This window comes from Pseudonaja textilis, chromosome 3 (genome assembly GCF_049901715.1).
Source record: "Pseudonaja textilis isolate UNSWEBS1 chromosome 3, rPseTex1.2, whole genome shotgun sequence".
Taxonomy (NCBI): Eukaryota; Metazoa; Chordata; class Lepidosauria; order Squamata; family Elapidae; genus Pseudonaja; species Pseudonaja textilis.
The window spans coordinates 15071621-15095554 of record NC_141992.1 but is presented as its reverse complement, the minus strand read 5'-3'; the positions used below and the strand labels follow the sequence as shown (position 1 = coordinate 15095554).

The window sequence follows — 23934 nt, the reverse complement described above, 5'->3', positions numbered from 1 at the left end:
GGCATTGCCCAAAGCAGGAGTCTCCAACCTTGGCAAGTTTCAGACTTGTGGACTTCAACTCCCAGAATTCCTCAGGCAGCTTTGCTTTGCTGGCTAAGGAATTCTGGGAGTTGAACACCACAAGTCTTAAACTTGCCAAGGTTGGAGACCCCTGGTCCAAAGGATGCACAAATGAGGCTTCCCACTTTTCAGAAAGATAAAATTCAGGACTTCTGCTCATTCCTAGATAAAAGTATTTTCCTTACTAAATGAAAAAAAAAAACCTCAGTAGAAAAGAAACTAAGCTGTTGTAAAGAGCCAGACTGACAATGGTAGAGCTGTATTTCTCAACCTTGGCAACTTCAAGATGCGTGGACTTCAATTCCCAGAATTCCCCAGCTGGGAATTCCTGGCTGGAGAATTCTGGGAGTTGAAGTCCACACATTTTAAAGTTGCCACTTTAGTTGAAAAACACTGTAGTAGAGTTTTTGAGGCAAACTTCTGTTCTCCTTCTCAATGGCCTACTTCATTTTCCTCAAACGTGACAAGTGAATGCTCCCTTGGAAGACAGTTCTCTGTGCCATGTCTGAAAGGAGACCCAAATCCTTCACCTTGTTTTAGTTACATCTACCCTCTCAGCGCCAACAGTCTAGACAATTTTTTTTTAAAAAAAAACTGACTTCCTTTTTCCTCAAACTGCAAAATATTCAATAAGCAATAAATGTTTCGATAATAACTCCGACATCTGCCAGGAACATGTTGCAAACTACCACAATTAGAAAGCAGTATTTTGGGGTGGGTGGTTGTGTGTGGTTTTTTTTTTTTTTTTAAGGAAGAAAACAGGCTGTACAAATCACAGAAAGCATATGGACGTTTTTACAGTACATATGTATGTATGTAGAGATATTACCTGAATACTTTACAAAGCAGGAGACAAGATCATGGTAGCCAAAGAGCTCTTCCTTATTTCTTGCCTTGCCCTGGGATTACAACCATCAAGTGGTAGCTACAACCCAGAACACAACCGGGATTCATTTGTTTCAGTGCTATTGCCATTTCTTCAGCCGAACTTGGTTCTGGCAAATTTTGAAGGTTTTCCTGCTCCCAAGTGTGTATTTCAAAGCCCAATGGTTGTGGATTGATGTCCAGTCTTTGCCCGCCCTCTGGTGGTCAGTGATAGAATGACAGTCCGATTGCTCAAGCAGGAAGTGATACTCAAAAAAGGAGATTTGTCTTTGGTAGTGATACAGTTTAAAATTAGGAATAGAAGGCCCTCTGATTTAGTGGTTAGCTGAGGCCATAAAGAACCAGGGTGAACAATTCAGTAATAATTCAACACACAATACAGATGGTTTGGAATGTAATAACTTTGTTGAGACATAGCTGGCCAAGCAGACTCTGGGCGGGGAATGTTTAAAGATCCTTTATCTGCCTTTTGCTCCCTAGAAGAATGGAGATATAGTTAAATAATAAATATACCTGTTTATTCAGTTACAGTTTTGTACCAAAAAGTTTGACAAGATTACCTGTCCATTCCTCAGTACCAACGGTGGTATTCAAATTTTTTTACTACCGGTTCCATGGGCGTGGCTTGGTGGGCGTGGCTTGATGGGCATGACAGGGAAAGGACACTGCAAAATCTCATTCCCTTCCCACCCCACTAACCTGCTTTCCAGCTCTGTTCTCCTGTGCAGGGCAACAAAAGAAGACCCAGCCAATCAGCTGGGACTCGGGAGGCAGAGAATAGATGGGGGCAGGGCCAGTCAGAGGTGGTATTTGCCGGTTCTCCGAACTACTCAAAATTTCTGCTACCGGTTCTCCAGAACTGGTCAGAACCTACTGAATACCAACTCTGTTCTGTACTACAGGTAGATACAACCAGAGGTGGTATTCAGCAGGTTCTGACCACTTCTGGAGAACCGATAATGGAATTTTTGAGTAGTTCAGAAAACTGGCAAATACCTTCTCTAACTGGAGATTGTACAGTATCCTTCCAATGCCATGCCCACCAAGCCACACCCACAGATCTGGTAGTAAAAAAAAATTGAATCCCACCACTGCTTACAACCATTCGCTCAGTGACCATACAAAGTTGCAAAAATACTGGGGAAAAAAGTGATTCGTGACCAATTTTTATATTTAAAACCACTGCAGCTTCCCTATGGTCATGTGATCAAAATTCAAATGCTTGCCAACTGGCAGGTACTTATGACTGTTGCACTGTCCCGGGGTCATGTGATCCCCATTTGTAACGTTGCCAGCTGGCTTCCTGCAAGCAAAATTAGGAAGGAAACCAGATTCCCTTAACAGCAGCATGATTCACTTAACAAACTACCGTGATTTGCTTAACAACCTATAGACAAAAAAAAAGATCACAAAATGGGGCAAAACTCGCTTAACAGTATTGTCTTGCTTAGCAACAGAAATGTTGGGCTCAATTGTGGTCATAAATTGAGGACTACCTATATTAGGAAATAACAGTAGGGAAACACTTTACTTATTTATTGGATTTGTAAGGCTGCCAGACTCAAATGCTGACCAGCATACAAGTGAAATAACGCACAATACAAAAAAAATATGTAAAACGTACAGTAAGTGTGAATTAAACAAGCAAAAGGGGGCTCCCCATACCCCTGGAGACTAAGCCAGATCTTAATAACTTTCCTAAGGACAGCCAAAGTTGTCATATATCTTAACTCAATATTGTTAATATTGGAATGTATAACAAACTATTTCAAAGAAGAAAGCGTGAATTTCTACCTGAAAGCAAACTACTAAATACTTTTGCTCAGGTGGCAAATGTGTAGACCGTTAGCTTATTTCACTCCCAACAAAGTCAAGGAAAATTTACAGCACATGTACTCACTCAGAATAATACATCCCTGCTCAGTTACATAGGTTTACTTATAGATCGGGGTGTCAAACTCAAGATGGTGTGGTTAAATCTGGCCTGTGGGGCCAGCCTGGAAATAGCAAAAGATCGACCTGAAGTGCATCTGCCAGCCAAAACGGGGCACGAGCAGGGGTGGGATTCAAATTTTTTAACAATGGGTTCTGTGGGTGTGGCTTAGTTGGTAGGCGTGGCTTGGTGGTCATGTTATTGGCTGGGTGTGGCCAACTCAATATCATTCACATCAAGGCACGCGTCTCCTCATGACTGTGGGGATGCTGCAACAGTCCTAAGTATGAAAAATGGTCATAAGTCACTTTTTTCAGTGCCATTGTAACTTTGAATGGTCACTCCACACAAGCAAAGTACCAGCAAAGGAGCGGGAAAAACCTCCAGAGAAGCTCCTGAGACAGGAAGTCTAGTCCTGCCAAGAATGTAATAAGGGTTAATGGAGAGGCAGTTTCTGTAAGCAACACCAGAATGTTTCCTTCCTGCCTTCCTTACAGGATTAGGCCAGTCATTTCTTTTAACAACCGGTTCTCTGAACTGCTTAGAATGTTAACAACTGGTTCTAGCAAATAGGTGCGAACATGTAGAATCCCACCCCTGCACGAGGGGGTATGTGAGGTCCCCCTGTACCCTGTTTTGACCAGCAGGGTGCTGTAGGTGGTCATCCAGGCCAAAATTGGGGTGGGGGGGGCTCACGCGCCCCCGCATATCCTGTTTTGGCCAACATGGTGCTGCAGGAGGTGTCCATTCCGTCTCCTCTCTTGGCCAGCCCATGGAGCAGAATTACAATGCTGATCCAGCCCTCAAAGAAATCCAGTTTGACATCTCTGTTATAGATGGGCTGATATTACAAGTGTAAGCATTTATTGTAAGTAAAACTAGCTATGGTTTTCCTCACAGGATGAAAATTCATATTCTTCATAATGAACACTAGTCTAGTAGCCTGATTTTTAAAAAGTTCAGTTCCTGAGGCAGGAAAAAGAGCTACAGACGTATAGTGTGAAATTGAAACATTGGGATGGGATCATGTATTGCAAATCCAGACATTTGAAAATCTCCTTTCCAAATTGATCTGCAGTTGCAACACAGATTGTTTGTAACAGCCAGGAGGAAAAAAGAACAGTGATGTCCAAAAAGAGATGAAGATCTACTTTCTGAAGATAATTTTTAATTAAACTAAACCTTTAGTCTGGAGAATTAAGCTGTCAGACGAGTGGTAGGATTCAAATTTTTTTTACTACTGGTTTTGTGGGCGTGGCTTGGTGGGCGTGGCAGGGGAAGGATACTGTAAAATCTCCAGTCAGAGGTGGGATTTGCTGGTTCTCCGAACTACTCAAAATTTCTGCTACCGGTTCTCCAGAACTGGTCAGAACCTACTGAATACCACCTCTGTGTCAGACCATTTAATTAAGATTTCTTCAAATGAAAAGGAAGTAGAACGTTATAGAAATTCCTATAGGGCTTCTAACTTAGTGATCTGAGCAGAAACTTGAGTAAGATTGACTCAACACATTATACACAGTTTAATACAGTCAGGTACCTTCTAGATTTAATACTGGGGCTACCTCAGAGGAAGTAAGAGAGGTACTATGGTATGGAGGTTACAGGATTGATCTAGAACTGTGGTAACCTTAGTTCTAGCTGACCTCAGTCATGAAAGCTCTCTGGATGACTTTGGGCTATTCTACCAGCCGCATCTACTCCATAGGTGGGTGATGGTTGCTGGGATAATGGGATAGAAGCAAACACTGTAGCTCCGCCATGAGGAGCACATGCCTGACACTAGTAACCATGGAGGAACTTGAAGACTTTCTATCATTGCTGTAACTATCTCATTTACAGCTGTGGAGAAATGAACTCTTGTATTTCAATACCGTATACATTTCTGAAGAAAAATTCACATGGAAAACGTTCTTAATCCCTCCATCAGTTGTACAATGAAATATCTCCTTTAGCTTCCAGATTCTGTTTGATGTTTTGGTGTTGGCTGCTTCTACCTGTTCGGATCATCCACCTGTGCCGGAAGAGTTTCCTTTCGCTCTCTTTCTGTTTCCACAGCCGGGCCAGCTGTGCAGCGTTGTGTCCTTCATTGTCCTCATCACTGACCCTGGCTCCGCCATCAAGGAGGATACTGATACATTCAACCTGGCCTGAAGTGACAGCAGCGTGGAGGGCTGTCCTACCCAGAGGCGTTTTAAGTTTCGCATCAGCGCCTGGAAAGGAATAGAAGACATATATCTGGGATTCAGTAAGGTCGGGTTTAACATTTGTTTCATATAAAATGCAGTCAGAGATAGAGTCTCTTTTATCAAGATCAAGTGAGGTACTAATGCCACTCTATAAAGCCTTAGTAAGACCACACCTAGAGTACTGCATCCAGTTTTGGTCACCACACTATAAAAAAAGATGTTGAGGCTCGAGGAAAAAGTGCAGAGAAGAGCAACCAGGATGATTAGGGGGCTGGAGGCTAAAACATACAATGAACCGGTTGCAAGTACTCAGCATGGTTAGTCTAGTGAAGAGAAGGACCAGTGGAGACACTGCTCTAATATTTGAGGGGCTGCCAGAGAGGAGGGGCTCCGGCTATTTTCCAAGGCACCCGAAGGCCAGACAAGGAATAATGGATGGAAACCGATCAAGGAGAAATTCAACCTAGAAATAAGAATAACTTTTCTGACAGTGAGAACAATCAACCAGTGGAACAGCTTGCCTTCAGAAGTTGTGGGAGCGTCATCCCTGGAAGCTTTCAAGAAGAGACTGGACTGCCTGCCATCTGTCAGAAATGGTGTAGGGTCTCCTGCTTGGGCAAGGGGTTGGACTAAAAGACCTATAAGATCCCTTCCAACCCTGTTGATCTGACAAAGATCTGTTATGCTCAGAGGACACATTTCTCATGCTCCATCGCTGGAGGCTTTTAACAGACCAGACAGCCGCTTGTCTAAAATGGCATAGGTCTCATGCTCAAGCAGGAGGTTGGACTACAAGACCTCCAAGGTCCCTTCCAACTCTGTTATTCTATGTTCTAGCCTGAGATGTTCTTTCCTCTTAAGAGGAGGTTTAAGTTGCCCGTGTCATCACTGCCACACAATGGGTCTAGCTACACTGGCCTGGTCCTTATCTCTCTGCGTATCGTCTGAGGCAGCCCTGAGATGTTGGAAGTTGGGCAGTTCTGGGCTCCCGAAAGAGAGGCTGGATCAGCTACAGGCAGAACTGATTTGCCACATGGCCAGCTGGGAGGAGGGGTTGGTTTGAGAAAGGAAAGTTCCAAAGCCTTTTGTGGAGACAGACATTTTTGAAGATGCCCATCTTGGAAGCCCTAAGCATGAAAACAGAAATTTGTTTAATATACATATACAAATGAATCTGGCTTCTTCCCCATTATCAGAAGGTCACAAAAGGTGACACGACCCCGGGACACTGCAACGGTCACAAATATGAGTCCATTGCCAAGCTTCTGAATTTTGATCACGTGATGCTGCAACAGTCATAAGTGTGAAAAATGGTCATTTTTTCAGTGCTCTTCGGTCACTGAACAAATGATTGTAATTCGAGGACTACCTGTGTAGAGGAAAAAATCAGCATGGACTATATTATGGGAGTCTTTCAGAACTCAGTACGCTACCATTTTGGAGCAAAAATTCCACTGCCTTCGTGTGGCCTCTGTGAGCAGTAATAAACAAAGCCACGAATGCACGATGCGCAAACCAGTCATTCCTCTTTTCTTCCGTCATTAGCTTCGAATTTGCAGTGCTGAACCCGGAGGTCTGTGTAACTCCTACGGTTTGCAACTGGCAACAAAGAAGCAAATGTTAAGGGCTCCGTATTAAGAAGCAGGCAAAGGAAACATAATACACACTGTTGGGTAGTTCTCGACTTGCAACTGTTCATTTAATGACTGCTCAAAGTTATGACGCGCTCAGAAAAAAATAAAGATTTACAACTTGGCAATTGGAGTGCAAAGGTTTTGTCGCCGTTCGAGGAGACACCGCCAGTGTGTTTTGAGTTGTCAATTCAAAACACACTGATGATGTCTCCTCAAAGGGTGATGAAATGTTTGCAAGCAAATTGCCAAGTTCAGAGTTCAAACCAGCAGCCTAACTACCAATCCGAGCTAATAATATTCAAACACATTTCATGATTTACAACTTTCACTCGCACCGCTGTAAAATTGGGTCCAGTTCAAATTACAATCACAGTTACTTATAACAGAAATAGTAATTCTGATCCCAACTATGGTCATAACTCAAGGGCTACCTATAAATGAGTCCCTTGTGATCTTCTCTATTTACAGTTGTGAGATTTTCTGTGATCTTCTATTTAAGGACTGGTAATCCACAACTTACGACCACAATTGAGCCCCAGATTTTTGTTGCTAAGCATGATAGTTGTTAAATGATCTCCCCCACCCCCACCATTTTATGACTTTTCTCTAGAAGATGAAACGACTGAACCCGAGGGAGGGTCAAACACATCATCAGTCATGAGTTCCTGTGTGCCCACAAGAGGTCAAAGTCCAGCCTACCTTGAATTCCTTCTATTCTTATCTCCCGCTAATTTCTCTTGACCATCAGTAGTTCAGATTCTTGAAAGGAGCTTAAGCTTACAATAAATTTTTATTCCCATTTGAACTGCCTGAATCCCCTGATTTCTTCAGCACTTGCCACTTTCTTGCCATAGTTCTTAAGTGAATCACTGCAGCTGTTAAGTTAGTACCGTATTTCCCATGTATAAGCACCCCTTTGTATAAGCCACCCCCAATTTTTGGACTGTGAAGTTTTGAAAAATATTTTATTAGAGAAACAAGTTATGAAGAAAGAAAATTTACAAAGAAACAAAATTCGACGCCTAGATCTACAACTTCGGTCATGACGCCGAAAGCGGTGCGGCGACGCTAGCAATCTACGATCGAACGAGAGTAGGAACAAAGCATTCAGGCCTATGCCTAGCGTATGCATTTCATCGCGTACATCGCAGACTCGTAATCGTATCATCACGCATAATTTTTACAAAAAAGTATAGCATACTGCTGGAAAACCAGTTTATTCCTACTTTATTATTTTATGCATTTTTCACGATAAAAAGTGTACCTGCTTTGTATATGCCACCCCCTACTTTTTGGGCTTGAAAATTTTGGAAAAAAGGGGTGGCTTATACATGGGGAAATACGGTAACATGATTGTTGAGTCTGGCTTCCCCATTCTTTGCTTGTCAGAAGATTATGAAAGGTGATCACATGACCCCTGGACACTGCTACCATCATAAATATGAGTCAGTTTCCAAGCATCTGAATTTTGATCACGTGACCATGGGGATGTAAGTGTGAAGAACGGTCATAAGTCACTTTTTTCATCACCGTTATAACTTCGAATGATCACTGAATGAACTATTGCAAGTCGAGGATTCACCGTATCTAATCCTGACTTATTTTCTGAGGTAACCAAAACATTCAGATAATTTTACTTTGTTTTGGTGCCTTTTGTTTTGATTTGTAAGGTGTCTCAAAAACCTTAAAGTAGCCAACCAAGGCTGTCTACATCTCTGAGAGGGACTGTCCAGCAGGGTACGATTCCTTTTAACACTTCAGTTTTGAATTTTGATAATTTCAGAAGAAAGATTTCTTTTGGAGCCTGGGATGGCGATAAGGCGCCTTTTATGACATGCTTTCCCACCTCCAGGCTGAAGGGGAAGGATGAATATCACAGGCTGGAAAGGAGAGAAGGTTCTCCAAGCACCTCAGAGGCCGGCCATGAGGGACAGGCCTTCCTTAACATTATTGTTGTGTTATTTTCTGTTATCTTCTGTTATGTCACGTTTTATTGTTGTGAAGTTACATTGTGTTATGATGTGGTGTTGTGATGTTACATTACATTACTATTTTACTCCATTAATTTATTTGATTTTACGAGTTTTATTGTTTTAAATTGTGGTTTTATACGTTGTAAGCCACCTTGAGTCGCCATGGCGAATAGGCGGCAATACAAATCTAATAAATAGATAAATAAATAAGTGTGAGCATTCAGAACCACAATAACCAAGATTTCTGAAAGCAAATTATTGGAATATTGTTTACTTCTTGATTGTTGATCTGATGTTAATCTTGGTGTTAATCTATGTTCATCTGGGTGTTGATTGCTGGTGGTGAGGTCCTTTTTTTCCCCATTGTGACTTGATGATTGTCTCTTTGGAATGTAGATGTTGTTTGTGTTTGTGAGTCTATTGATGATCAATTTGTCAGCTTCCAGGAATTTTCTAGCAGTGTAGTTCTCAACCTTTTCTTTACCACGGACCCCCCTTTAAATACCCTTTGTGGCCACGGACTGTGACTACGGACCCCCCCAAGACTTAATTCAAGATTTAAATCATCACATTTCGTCAATCCTTCCTGGATCCTGTGACAATATTGTGGCGTCCCCAGGGCTCCCCAGACCACAGGTTGAGAACCATTGCTCTAGCTTTTTTGGTATTATGCCAAAATTTAGCTCTTTCTCACCTTTTACCACTGAAATATTCCTTACCTCAAAGGAAGCCCTTCAAAAATCACTTGCTGTAGTTTCTGTAGAACAGCATGAGGTACTTTTTAAAACTTTCAGACTAACCTTCTTGATCTTTCCACTTGCAGCTGCAGCCACCAATTGTCCCCAAGAATCTTCTGGCCAAATTCGCATAGTAAGCATTCCTCCAGGGACAATTTCATGTTTCCTCAAAGTAGACTCATCCTCAAGATCTGCTGTAGAAGCAAACTGGAAGTAGTAGTAGTAGTATATCCTGGGTAGGTTTAAAACACTACAAGCCAATAATATTGTTTTTTTTTTAAAAAAAACAATTCCTATGAGCTGCAGAGTCCTTGGTGCTCTCTGGTTTGTTTGCTTGCAAACATTACATTACTGAACTAGGTAATGGGTGGTTAACTAATCAGCTAGACTAGAAGATAAACATTTCTAAATAAAATAACCTGATTTAACTTAACAATGAACCCAGACTTCATTAACACAGAATTTGGGAGTACCTATGCACTGTACAGGTTTTTTTTTAATTTAAGTATGTCTAAACCTGGTCTTCTATGATATAATATAGCTACATATTATAACCATTTATTTTTATCATTTATGCTGGAGACCTTTTGGACTAATAACCCTTGAAACTGTCCAATATTCAGAAAAAAAATTCCTGGCTCAGCCAGTAAGACATTACATGGAGGATTATGACACTGTGGTAAGACATAGCTGCCAGATAGACAAGAGCACTCACCTTCATCCAGATACTGAATTCGTTGGAAATTCACTGGGATTCCAACATAAAGTTCAAGTCGATTCTTCAGTTTACCGATACTTAAGTCCCGGTGACATTCGGGTAATGAAAATAATTCTTCTGATTCAATTATTTGTAACTTGATATTGAAGAGCCGTGACTGCGGAGATAAAAGGTCTCCTAAACGCAAATGTCGTTGCCATAATGTACGTGAACTTGTTCCAGTTCTGGTTTGGGGATTTGTGCTAAGGGTCAGTCTTCTTTTGCTTTGCATTCTGCGAACAAGGCAGCGTGCTAGATTCTTTCCACCTGAGAATCTCCCTAGACACTTTCCACCTGAACCAACGATGTCATGACTGAAGAACAAAGCCTGTCAGGCAAGTCACTAGAACGTAGCCAATGTGATGTCATGATGTAGCTAGGACACACACCTGGAAAGTTTCCACCTGAGCGATCAAACTTCTTACAGCAAGCATTGGTAAAAGAAATACATGATTTAAAACCCCAATAAGCTGATAAAGGGTCCTCAAAGAATCAAGCTCAAGTCAGCTTTCCTCCCTAACGCGGTATAGCAATAGCACTTAGACTTACATATTGCTTTATAGTGCTTTACAGCCCTTTCTAAGCGGTTTACAGAGTCAGCATATTGCCCAACAATCTGGGTCCTCATTTTACCCACCTTGGAAGGATGGAAGGCTGAGTCAACCTGGAGCCTGATGGGATTTGAACTGCCAAACTGTAGGCAGCTGGCTGCAGAAGTAGGTTGCAGTACTGCACTCTAACCACTGCACCACAGAGGCTCTATCATCATCATCATATATCCTATAGTAATTAGCCAGTTTGGTCTAGCGGTTAAGATACCATGCTAGAAATGAGTTCTAGTCTCATCTTAGCTGTGAAAGCCAGCTGGGTGACTCTGCGTCAGCCCCTCACCAGCCAAACTCAACTGACAGGGTTGTTGCTTTGGGGAAAATAGGAGGCAGGAGTACAGGCAGTCCTTGACCTTCAACAGTTCATTTAGTGACTGAAGTTACGCCAGCACTGAAAGAAGTGACTTATGACCGTTTTTCGCACTTGTGACCATTGCAGCATCCTCATGGTCACGTGATCTGCATTTGGATGCTTGAGAACTGTCTCACGTTTACAACAGTTGCAGTGTCCGAGTCATGTGATCCCTTTTTGCGACCTTCTGGCAAGCAAAGTCAGTGGGGAAGCCAGATTCACTTAACAACCAGGCTACTTAGTTAAATACTGCAGTGATTCACTTAATAAATGTGATGAGAAAAAGTCATAAAATAGGACAAAACTCACTTAACAAATTTCTTAATTAGCAACTGAAATTTTGGGCATAAGTTGAAGACTTAAAAGACTTGAAGGATTTTCAATTCAATGTATAGAATGTGAAGGATGTGTGTGTTTATTTTCATAGTCAAAATGTACACTGAAGATGGTATTTAATTCCGTTGTACAAGGTGCAATAACAATAAACAAACTAAACTACCTGTATTAGATGTTTGCCATATTGAGCCGTTTATTTTAAAAAAGTAATAAATGTGGGATATAAATAATATGAAATGCTGATTAATGCTGTGCAGTTTGCATGCTAAATGATGTTTGAAAAGAATATGCAGAAATAAGAGTACATTCAATAAACAGAAATTGATAAAACGGTGGAATTTATTGATATAAATAAGAATAGAAAGTTACATAGATTCTTACAAAATCAGTGGCACTATCCAACTATTTGGATTCTAACCACCATTCTTTACAGGTTTAACTACTACAGCAGAATTGCAACTAAAAAGTTGTAACTATGTTGCAACAGATAACACCAGGTTTGATTTCAAAATGAAATCCATGCAGCTTCTGTAAGAAGAGGTGACTATGTATCAGCTCTAACTCACTGTGGGGTTTAATTACTTTTATGCTATTTGAAAAGAACATGTGACTATCCTCGAATGTCCATTAGTGTTTTTTCACCTAGAGTAACCTGTAAGGTATCATCACATCAGTTTTTATTACAGGTAAACCGTTTTTAAGACTACCGTACTGTACAGATCCCAGTGTTGATTTATAAGTGGGTCTAACGGCAATTGTGAAATGAATGGTGTTGGTGCAGTTCTTTATTACTTAAACCCAAAGCTAATAAACTGAATGTAAAAATAAATGGGGAACCAAAGCAAGTTGAAGTGTCCAGAATTTTTCATTCCTCTACTGCATGCAACTATAGAGTTTAAAAACTTTCTACAAAATTTTTAACGAAAATTGTTTATATTTTTTTTTAATCCTCAGATCTAGGGGTTAATTATTAATGAAAAGTTTGATTTGTCATTTCAGTAAAAAATTTCTGCCACTTACTCATGCATAAATAATGCCAATTTAAAAAAAAATCATGAAAACTACGGCAACAACCTCCACACGTATTTTTGATATTTAGTTGGATAGTGTAGGAAATAATTCTAATCTAAAATTAACATGGCCATCAAACAACCGTCTAAACAGCAGACTATATATACAGTTCTTTTCAGACATTTCTACATGCATTCAAAAACATGGTGATGAAAAAAATGAACTTTTTACAGAAGCAAAAATTGAATTTTTTTTAGAAAAATCTTAACTATTAAAATATTTGTAGGATACAAGCGTTAGAAAAAGATAGTGAAACTACAAAAGAACTGTCACTGCAGAGTAACTGCAGACATTAAAAAATCATTTGCATTGAAGAGGCATTGTTTAAAACTTACTCAAACACTTAAATATAGAATCAGCTTGCAGAATTTAGTTTACACATTTTTATACCGAAATACCAAAGACATATTTTTAGATGTTCAAAAAACATTTTAGAAACTTGCAAAGTAAATAAGATTATTATAAAATCTAAAAACTGTTTTGCAACCTGGAACACAATCTTTCATAGCATTGTGTCCAAAATGTGTTAAACAATTCTAATAAATTAAATCATTGTCATTTTTTTAAAAAAAGACACAAACGGACAATACACAGGACAACAACTTATCGTAACAAGGACATTTAAGATAATTAGCTAAATAATCAGGCTTGCAACAAAGCATATTTTACATATTTTCTAAAGTGATTCTACTACGTTTATCCCAAAATTAAAATCTTTCTTATAGATTTTTGGGATTAATAACCTCATTTCTACATCAATACACAATTTAAAAATGTCTTAAGAATATTGTTCCGTAACTAAAAATAAAACCATTAACTCAAGCAATGATCATTTATTTCTGTGAATGATTCCTAGGAGATACCTATGTCATATATATTTTTGTTCTGCCAAACAAATCATGCTGTAAGAGGGGTTGTTTTCAGGGGGTTAGTTCTTACACCAGTACATATAGTAAATTCTTTGTATAATTTAAATGTTCGTATCTATCTAGAGCTAGCGGACTCACAGTATAATCTTTAAATTGGGAAGGTTATGTCCAGCAGCTCTCACCAGTCCAGTGTTTTTCAGCCTTGGTAACTTTTAAATATGTGGACTTCGACTCCCAGAATTCCCTGGCCAGCGAGTCCACATATCTGAAAGTTGCCAAGATTGGGAAACACTTCACAGACTGAGTTTCATTGTTTTTCCGAATCTCTTGCATGTATGACTGTATTTTAACAATGTAAAATCAAGATAAACATTGATCCCCCTCTTTCCCTTTCTTTCCCCCCCATATTCATTTTTTTCCCCATTTTTATCTTGTCCAAAGCAATAAGAAAAAACCTATTCTTTTACTCTATTCATAGCTTCAGCAAGAAGATCAGGGATCAAGGTTGGTCTAAACAGTATGACTTCATATGTACATAGAGAGATCAGGACATTTGTCTAAGTGGAGATCCTCCACACTAAGTGGAAAGTTGTTTCAGAAGGTCTCCCGATTTTCAGAAATAGCTGATCATGGAATATATAATTAGGGGGAAATCTGCAAAATCCAAAGACTATACAGGTCGCTAGATAAAAAATACTTCATACTGAAATTTCTGTCACTCTTGAAAAAAAGAATAGCCCCAGTCCAGACATTCAATTCTTGGAATTTCAAACTTATGCTAACTCCTATCCCAAGCTTCTTTCTCCCTTGGGAAAATTCTAATTTCCTTCAGCAAATGTTGAGAAACTCCCCAAAACATGACAGCCCTATTCCTGCAGTGAAATCTAACAGTTTATAAGCCCAAGCATCAAACCATCTCCTATGAAATATACTCTAGAAAATATGTAAGGATTTCTTCAGATGTAGCTGTTTCAAAACAGGAGGTTTCATCAGAAGACATACCAGTACCAGTCAAAGATAGAGGTGAATAGTTCATTTAATTTCCCACACTCTAACATTCATGAAACTGTCTGCTATCATCTTAAAGAGAACATTAATCTGTACTTTTATCTTTTTTTCAAGTTACAGATTTGTTTTCTTAACTCTTTACCAAACAGCACAATTTCATGGTTTAAATAATGTAATACAATAAAATGGGGATGGCTGTGGTTCAGTTAAGAACAAAATAAGCAAGTGGCTCATATATTTTAAGTTCACCAACAATGCTCTTAATTTTAGTCAAACCAAGCATTGCCTTGGTTTGTCACTGTAACTTGAGTCAGTGTATTTAAAAAGGCATATTCTTAGTTTGTGGAATGATATTTAAGCTGCAAATATGCATGAGCTCACATAACCATATGAACATATAGCTGGATGTTTGATAGAGATAAGCATTACTCCTCATGTTCATGAAAGAACATAATTATATTAAAAAATTAATAAACAAGTATTCCCTATCAAAGTGGTATGTACACAAAAGGACAAACATGTTTCTCACTTTAATAACAGAATTAAGAACATGGCCTTTTCTTGTGAATTATTTCCTTGATAGAGTCCTCTTCCACCAAATTGGTTAGTAGTCATAGCAGGAACTTGTTAGCTGAATAATAATTTCATAGACTACATGCACAAAAAATGTTAATTTTGTTTTTCAAGTAACGTGATATGCATGTTACTGAGTTTTGGTTTGATGGTGGCAAAAAATGAAACGTCTTGATCTCTATCTGCTTGGAGAATCAACACAGTCTCTTCTACAGCATCCAGATGAGGATTCCCGACACTTCTAAAATATGCTAACAAATTAATATGAGAATATTATTCAGTATCAAAGCATTCATTTACCTACTTTTAAACATTCAGTGGGGTCTCATATAAAACGAACAATAAAATGAAAGTGAACAATCAAAAGGAATAGAAAATGAAAATATTACTCAAAGTCTTTACAGCAAGGAAAAGCATATAGATGTTCAGGTTATTAAAGCCTACCAAATTCCCGGTAAGTAGAATAGAATAGAATAACAGAGTTCGAGCAAACCTTGGAGGTCTTCTAGTCCAACCCCTTGCTTAGGCAGGAAATCCTATATACCATTTCCGACAAATGGTTGTCCAATCTATTCTTAAAAACTTCTAGTGTTAGAGCATTCACAACTTCTGGAGGCAATTTGTTCTACTGATTAATTTTCTAACTCTCAGGAAATTTCTCCTTAGTTCTAGGTTGCTTCTCTCCTTGATTAGTTTCCAACCATTGCTTCTTGTCCTGCCTTCTGGTGCTTTGGAGAATAGCTTGATTCCCTCTTCTTTGGGGCAGCCCCTGAGATATTAGAACACTGCTATCATGTCTTTTTATCAAACTAGACGTACCCAGTTCCAACAACCATTCTTTTTATGTTTTAGCCTCCAATCCCCTTAATCTCTTCTCTGCTCTTCTCTGCACTCTTTCTAGAGTCTCGACATATTTTTTACATTGTGGCGACCAAAACTGGATGCAGTATTCCAAATGTGGCCGTACCAAGGCATTATAAAGTAGTATTAACACTTCACATGATCTTGATTCTCTGTTTATGCAGCCTAAAACTGTGTTGGCTTTTTTGGCAGCTGCAGCAAAAAAAGGGGCAAGCTGAGCCATTTACAGAGACAACTCCACAACCTTGCTACCACTGACAATTTTATTCTGTACCACAACTGAGGCATTCCACTTTAAATATATCAGTCAGGATAACCAATAAGCAAATCTGCACTTACAGATTCAACAGGTCAATGACAGAATACACACTTGCAATTAGGAAGATCACAGATAAAATGATGGCTTCTGATGATGACTTTTTTGTTTTTAAAATTTGACTCTTTGCGGAGATTGTGGGAGGCAGGGTTATAATAGGGGATTGTGGGAGGCCGTTTATAATAGGGGAAATTATTTTTGTGTGGGATCTTTTGCTTATTGTGAAGAGTTTAGAGTCTTTAATTTTTATTTATTTATTAAATTTCTACACTGCCCATGTCACCAAAGTCACTCTATAGGCACAATGCATAAACAAAAAATAAAAACTTGAGGCAAAGCTGGAAACATTCTTCTCTTGAAATTCCAAAAAGTAATTGCTAATCAGGATCAACAATACTGGAGTTAGATCACGGGTGTCAAACGCATGGTGTCACACTGCTGTCATGTGACGTATTGCAATGGTTTCCCCCTTTGTGGAGGTGGGGTGGGTGTGGCCTGCGCATGATGCATCCGGCCTACAGGCGGCCTACAGGCCACCAGTTTGACATTAAGAGAGCTCAGCTTGGCCAGGTGAGTCTAAGCAACTCACATAACCATCAATTTCTGGTAGAAGGAGACACAAGGCAGCAATGCTATGGCATCTGAAACCCATGTAATCCTTTTGTTCTTAAGTTTTGCATTATCTATATTGAAAAACTGTAGGCGCTTCATCACTGGAGGTTTTTAAAGAAAAGACTGGACAGCCACCTGTCTGAAATGGTTGGACTAGAAGACCTCCAAGGTCCCTTTCAGCTCTGAGTACATAATTTTAAAGAGAACCACCTAGTAGTGCATATTAGCACTGCCTCCAAAAGGACTAAACATACCTTTCTCCAATAATGTTTGCCTCAGTGCTTTGGCAAGCAAAACCCGTACATTTGGCACAGGATCGGAAGCTAGGCTTAGAAGGCTGGGCAACAGGTGTTCAACAAACTGGTCCACAGGCATGCATTCTTCTTCAACTACTGCCTTTAATCATAAAACAGGAAAAAGCACTACAGATAGTCCTCAACTTACCACAGTTCGCTTAGAGACCATTCAAAGTTATAACAGGCACCCAAGAAAGTGACTTATGACCATTTTTCGCACTTATGACCATTGCAGCATCCCCATGGTCATGTGATTTACATTTAGATGCATGATAACTGATTCACATTTATGACCGCTGCAGTGTCCCAGGGCCACGTGATCCCCTTTTGCGACCTTCTGACAAGCAAAGTGAATGGAGAATCCAGATTCACTTTACAATTGTTACTAATTTAAGAACTGCAGTGATTCACTCAACAAATACGGCAAGAAAAGTTGTAAAATGGGGCAAAACTCACTTAACAAATTTCTCTCCCTTAGCAACATAAATTTAGGGCTCAATTGTTGCTTGTAACTTGAGGACTATCTGTATTTAGAGAGGATCAAGTGAACTGATATGGATTATTGCAATTTTATATGAACTTTGCTAAAATCTACAGTTGCAAATAAATGTATTACTGTAGCTAAAAGTTAATGATCTTTCTTATGAGACACTGCCTTTAATTAAAATAAATACATATTTTAATCACTGACCAAGCTAATGTTCACAGATATAACAATTGTGAAATGCTATGTACTCCCTTGTGTATCTATTCAGTTTCAGCATGTCAGACAGACTGTAGACATGGGTAACTACATGGATTTTACATGGGATTTGAACAATGGCTGTTTCTTGAAACATGCTAAAAAAGATGTGCTAAAGATGCAAAACAGACAGATACTCTACTCAGCAGTTACATCCAAAATAGCTAAATTCTTGCTGATCTTTGCAGAGAACTTTTGTTGATCTATGCATTCTAATATGTGCACATTGCAAGTCAAATATTTTGTTTCCTCAAACTTCTAAAAATAGCCTAAAAAGCAGAACACAGTCCATTCCATTGACAGATGGTACAAGACAGTAGTGGTACTGAGCGTTCAGTAATATACTGAACAAACAAAATGGATGGAATTGATTATAGCTATAATGCTTAATAGTACAATTACATAAAAAATAATTAAACATAGAACAAGGAAGACTTCCTCAACTTTGTTCAGCATCATGCAAGGTATAAAAGATAGCACATACCACATGAGAGATAGGTTAGCTTTTGATCCATCTGATACTCAGAAGGAAGTGTTATCTTTTCTGCAAACAGTTTTGATATTCACACAACCTTATATCAAATCCAGTTCACATGATATTAATGTAAAAGAGCTTAGGTTGAGGAACAGTAAACATAGGCTATTTGGTTTTATTTAAAAAGTTATGTGGCATTTTGTTTAATGAAATACAGACCTGACTTCAATGCGTCATAATTTATACAATAGCAGCTATGGGAAGCTGTTCCAACTCCTGTAGCATTCACAACACCCACAGAAGTTATGAAATGAGGAGTTATTAAGCTACAAGTTGACAAATTAGCCTTACAAAGCCAAAGAATAAATCGCTTGATACCACATGAATTTCCTTCCAAAAATTTTGTCTAGAAATGTAAGAACTTAATTTTAAAAAAATAAACAGCCAAAGAGTGATTGCCATTGGTAAGCAATGCAGACATGTATTATCATGCTTTCAGATCACAATGTTTAGCAACATAAATTCCCATCATAAGTTAAGGACTACCTTAAGATATAAATTAATCTTCCCCAAATAAGCTAGTGAGAAGAGAATTATAGAAGGAAAAAAATCACTTGCTTTATCAGGTATGTCCCTGTTTATATTCATACGCTGAAAATAACCTCAGAAGTATATGAAAGTGATTTTTCCCCCCTTCCTATCAACAGTGTCCAATTCTCAGAAAATACCTGGGCAATTCCCTGTATTTTTCTCGGCAAGGTTTTTTAGAAGTAGTTTGCCACTGTTTCCTTCAAGGCTCTCATCTTGGTTATATACCTGAGCCTAGATAATCAGAACAAGTTTCCTTGAGATACCTTTCATGTTTTAAAGTTATGGGTTCTCTCCTCAAATTTTAAATCAAATTTCTCATGCAGGGGACTTAGGATATGATTAGCTTTAATAACAAAATCATATCAGGTAGCTCGGTTCTTTGCTCACATCACAGACACCACAAGAAGCAGACTCACCTGGCAGATGAAAGCAAATGCTTGTCGACCAACCCACTTGGAACAGTGGCGAAATTTCATAATCAACTCATTAATGAAATTTAATCCCAGAGAAGTTGCATTGTATGCATAGAACTTCTGTAGTATTGCTACAGCCTGCAAAAATACCAAAGAATCAAGAAGGAGCAGTGACAGCAGTGTAATAAAATACAATTCCCACAGCAAGTATCACTCATTACACATTTGTTTCCTGTGAATCTCTCTAAATAAATATAATTATTATGAACTTTGAGGGGGGGGAATGCTGAAATAAGTTTCTAGCATTTAAAAGTAGACTTGTTAAGCCAAATGGCTATATCATGTAGAACAAAAGGAGATAAAGGCTGGTGCTTTACCAATTTGAAGGAGATCCACCTGACTTCAGAAACTTTATCTGAACAGAGTGTTAGTGCAATATGTCTTAAGTGGTCGAACACATCATTGGGATTATAAAGTTCAAGTATCAAAATGAGCTGCCTAAAAGAAAAAAAAAAGAATTAATTATATATGATCTAGCTTTTAGTTGAAAATACAGATAAGCCTGGAAAATAACACTATTAAGGAATATCATTAGGAACTCAGCATTTTGCAATGGCTTCTACCATACTTTCTGCTTGAAGAATCAATTATGATCTGTAAGCTGCCCAGAGTTGCCTTAACAGCGAGATGGGCAGTGCGTGTGTGTGTGTTTGTTTGTGTGTGTATGTGTGATATATGTATGCATGCATGCATGCATGCATGCATGTATGCATGCATGCATATATATTTTAATGGATGGAAAGGTGGGTGGGTGGTTGAATGAATGAATGAACAATTTTAAGATTCTTTAGGTTCTTGAATTATATTCTCCTTACTGCTGGTTATATATATATTTAAATGTTGTGGTTTTCACTGATGAAATACCTGTAACTCAAAATCAAGCTTGAACAACTCTTAACAACACTGAGCTACATATATTTATTGTTATTGCAAGAAATATATGGCCATGCTTGTGCCATATGGGCACCTACTAATAAATACATTTACCAAGTAATTGACTACAGTAATTTGAGAAACTAATGCAATAGGGCAACACTGACATAAAAGAAAATGTTACAAGGTTTGGCCACTAGATGTCAGCGATGTTACAATATGTTACGCCATCAAAATACCTGTAGTAATATTCATTTGCAGTCAATACAAAATTAACCGAATTATGCAACAGTAGCACCAAATGGAAGGAAGATACTTGTTTCAGTTACAAAACTTATATTTGTTTAGCTTCACACAACGGAATTCAATGGAATTTTTTTGTTTCTTTGAATTTTGCCAAAAAAAAGAGAGATAAAATAAAATTTGTTGCTCTAGTTGTAATTTATTAGTCTTTATTAATAATTTATTTATTATTATCGTGTGACATTTGGCAATTAATAATTCAGTGTTGACTTATCAATGGAGGCTATTCAAGAAGTCTTGGGCTACCATGAGAACAGAACACATCCAGGCCCCACACATCACCCCATACTGGACAAGAAATGTGACATTACCAGCAATATCTTCTGAAAAATGCACTCTGAGAGGATTAAATTTAGTTGGTAGGATGGTCCTGTAGTTAAACCAGCACCTTTAATTGCATCTGGATAACTGCCGATGGCCTGAATATTAGTATACTATAATCCTAATGCTGAGCACATGCTAACATGCAGGCCATTGCATTCTAGAGCAATTGCAGTTTCTGTGAGGCCTCCAAGGGCAGCGCAATGTCAAGCGCATTGCAGTAGTCCAGGCAAGTACTGAGGACAGCATATGTCAATGTAGCAACGTCCTCCTACTCAAGGCAGAGGTGAACTGGCAAGGGAGCCCAAACTGGGCGAAGAGCCTTATGGACGTAGCCTCCACCTACCTCCAGCAATAGCTATCCAAGACGACCCGCCAGTCACCCAATTGCTCCCACAGGGACAGGGCTACTCCCCTGAGAGACACCACTGGAGCTAACTCAGGGCCACGGGGAACAAACAGCAACTTCATCTCGCTTGGGTTCAGCTGAAGCCTGTTTTCTTCCATCCAGGCCCTAAGATTCTCTAGGCACTGGGACAAGATCTCCTCAGCATCTTCAGCTGAGCCGGGGGTAGTGATCTCTGATTGAGTATCATCAGCGTATATTGATGATTCTATTCCCCAAACTGTTGGATGACCTATCCAGCAGCTTCATGTAGACATTAAATGTTTTTTGGGAGAGAAAAATCAGAGCAGCAGCAAGGCCAATTTTTCTTCTCTTTTCTCCCTCTACCCACCATGCCAACTGACTGGAATAATTCACTCAGGAAGGAGCAAAACTGCTGAAATTAATACCTCCAATCTCCATTTCTCACAGATTGTCCAAGATTCCCTGGCTGATGATATCAAAGGCTGCTGAGGGATTTAGTAAGATCAGGAGAGATATTAGATCTCCACCCAGGCCCTTACAAAGAGGGACCAATGCCATTTCAATCCTAAACTCAAGCCTGAACACTGAAAAAGGCCCAAGTAATTTGCTTTCTCTGGGATACTGTTTTAATTGTGTTTTCTATGCTTCGAGGTAAATGACACGCCCATCAAAAAATCAAAAATCAAAAAAATCTTAACTTACTCCGCAAGTTCATAACGAAATCGCCAATTTCTGCTATTGTCAGTTACCACAAATTCTTGAAGCTGATAAAGGTATTCACGTCTTTTTTCAGCATGAAGCAACTAAAAACAAAACGATAAAAACTGTATGTCTGACAATTGATTTTTTCTTTTGTCTAAAGACACACACGACGTTTGATGTTAATCTAGCATGTGTGAAACATGAAAGGCTTATTTCATAGAAATACTTCATTCGCAGTACAGGTAGTCCTCAATACAGTTCATTTAGTGATCCTTCAAAGTTACAATGGCCCTGAAAAAAGTGACAGATTTTTTTTCCTTGGTAGGATGGCTCCTGAAAAACCTGTCTATATGGGACAGGGATCATTAAACATGCATAAAATCCAGGAATATAAATGTGGGAGAAAGTGCTCTTTCAAATAACCTGGTCTTAAGCCATGTAGAGCTTTAAAGATCAAAACCAACTCTTTAAAATGGGTCTGGAAATGAATCAGCAAAGAACTGATACTACAGATATCCTTTGGGTTACAACCGTTCATTCAGTGACCATTCAAAGTTATGCTTGAGCTGAACAACTATTATTTAATGAGCCCCTACAGTCACATAATCATGATTTTTGCACACCCTGTTGGCTTTGCATAAGCTGTCAATAGGAAAGCCAACAGAAAACTGGAATCTGAAGGATCCTTGTTGAAGGATCTACGCTATAACAATAGCACTTAGACTTATGTACTGCTTCACAGTGCTTTTATGTGATTTACAGAGTCAACATACTGCCCCCCAAAACCTGGGCCCTCATTTTACCAAACTCGGAAGGATGGAAGGCAGGGTCAACCTTGAGCCAGTCAGGATTGAGCTCTTAGAGTGAGCAGTTGTTAGCCCTGCAGTAGTCCATTCTAACCACTGAGTCACCACGGCTCTAATTTAATGACCTCCAAGGTCCCTTCCAACTCTGTTATTCGGTTAAAGTATCAAGGGCAGGGAGGTTACTCGAACTGCCATCCACTAAGTGATGCAGTCGCATCACATCATGCTTTATGACTGTGTCCCTTAGCAATGGCTTTTCTGATCCCAATTCCTGTTGTAAGCCAAGGACTGCCTGTATATACGTTTGTATCAGCCAATCCCAGTGAAGTGAGGTCTCCAGACCATTTCCAAAGCAGACCATGCTCAGCAACTGCAATAATCCAACCAGGAAATTGCCAGAGTATGAATGACTGCAGTGAAGCTGTCTCTAAATCTGGGTCTTTTTCTCAAGTAGGTAAAAACAAACAAATGCGAACTATCCCTACCTTTAAGAAATCATAAAGATGTTTGAGGATGCCAATGCGTACTTCATCCAGATCTTTTAAGAAACCATTGAAAATAGGCACTAAATCGGCTGCTGTTAGCTGATCTCCCAGAATTACAGCCAACTCGTGAATGGAAAAAGCAAGCGTGCGACGGACTTTCCACTGAAAATAGTTCACACAAATGGACAGAACAGTACAGAACACAGTTGAGTAAGTACAATAAGATGAAAAGAATATTTAAACAAGGAAAACCCAATGTATGCAAATTTATAGTGCTACCAAATTGCCAATAAATCTTTTCTCTCAATACTAGAACCAAAGATAATTCAATGGCGCTGAATAGTGGACAATTTCAGATTAGTAAAAGGATAACCTTTTCCACTGAAAGTACTGAAATCCTGATATCTAAATGAAATGGTTGCAAAATTATTATTTTAGTTCATACTGATTATTTAAAAAACAGCAAAGTTCTAAAATATATACTTTGCCTGCCAGACAAGGAAACTGATATATTTGTTAGCTGTAACTGTTCAGTATCTACCTACCTACCTACCTACCTACCTACCTGTCTATCAAATCTATATTGCCACCTATTCACTCATGGCAACTCAAGGCAGCTTACAAAATATAAAAACCACATTTAAAACCATAAAACTGATTTTAAAAATCAAATAAATTAATATAATAATAAAAATATAATAAAATCAGTATTAGTATTTCTGA

General features: G+C 38.9%; 2 protein-coding genes across 4 annotated transcripts in view; both read right to left on the bottom strand.

Annotated features, from left to right (window-relative positions):
* Positions 1 to 848: 848 nt before the first annotated feature.
* Positions 849 to 10400, bottom strand: ANKRD60 (ankyrin repeat domain 60). The gene is made up of 5 exons (XM_026697777.2): positions 10127 to 10400; positions 9475 to 9605; positions 6501 to 6666; positions 4876 to 5091; positions 849 to 1421 (listed from the first exon to the last, which is right to left on the bottom strand). The coding sequence occupies exons 1-5, from the start codon at positions 10398 to 10400 to the stop codon at positions 1393 to 1395; spliced, it is 816 nt and encodes a 271-aa protein (XP_026553562.2). The 3' UTR covers positions 849 to 1392.
* A 1385-nt stretch (positions 10401 to 11785) lies between these two features.
* Positions 11786 to 23934, bottom strand: part of LOC113434333 (serine/threonine-protein phosphatase 4 regulatory subunit 1-like) — a 42101-nt gene continuing 29952 nt past the window's right edge. For all 3 annotated transcript variants that reach the window (XM_087928958.1, XM_026697446.2, XM_087928959.1), the window contains 6 exons: positions 23212 to 23373; positions 21921 to 22021; positions 19669 to 19789; positions 19295 to 19429; positions 17029 to 17170; positions 11786 to 15236 (listed from right to left, as the gene is read on the bottom strand). In XM_087928958.1, coding sequence (XP_087785084.1) covers positions 15082 to 15236; positions 17029 to 17170; positions 19295 to 19429; positions 19669 to 19789; positions 21921 to 22021; positions 23212 to 23373 — 816 coding nt within the window. In that variant the 3' untranslated portion in view covers positions 11786 to 15081. The remainder of the gene's footprint in view (positions 15237 to 17028; positions 17171 to 19294; positions 19430 to 19668; positions 19790 to 21920; positions 22022 to 23211; positions 23374 to 23934) is intronic.

Coding starts and splice junctions, on each gene's coding strand:
- ANKRD60 (XM_026697777.2), bottom strand. CDS start 10,400: ATGCAAAGCAAAAGAAGACTGACCCTTAGCACAAATCCCCAAACCAGA. Junction 6,667..9,474: donor CAAGTGGAAAGATCAAGAAG/GTTAGTCTGAAA, acceptor CTTTGTTGCCAG/TTGCAAACCGTAGGAGTTAC. Junction 1,422..4,875: donor CAGGTGGATGATCCGAACAG/GTAGAAGCAGCC, acceptor CCATTCTTCTAG/GGAGCAAAAGGCAGATAAAG.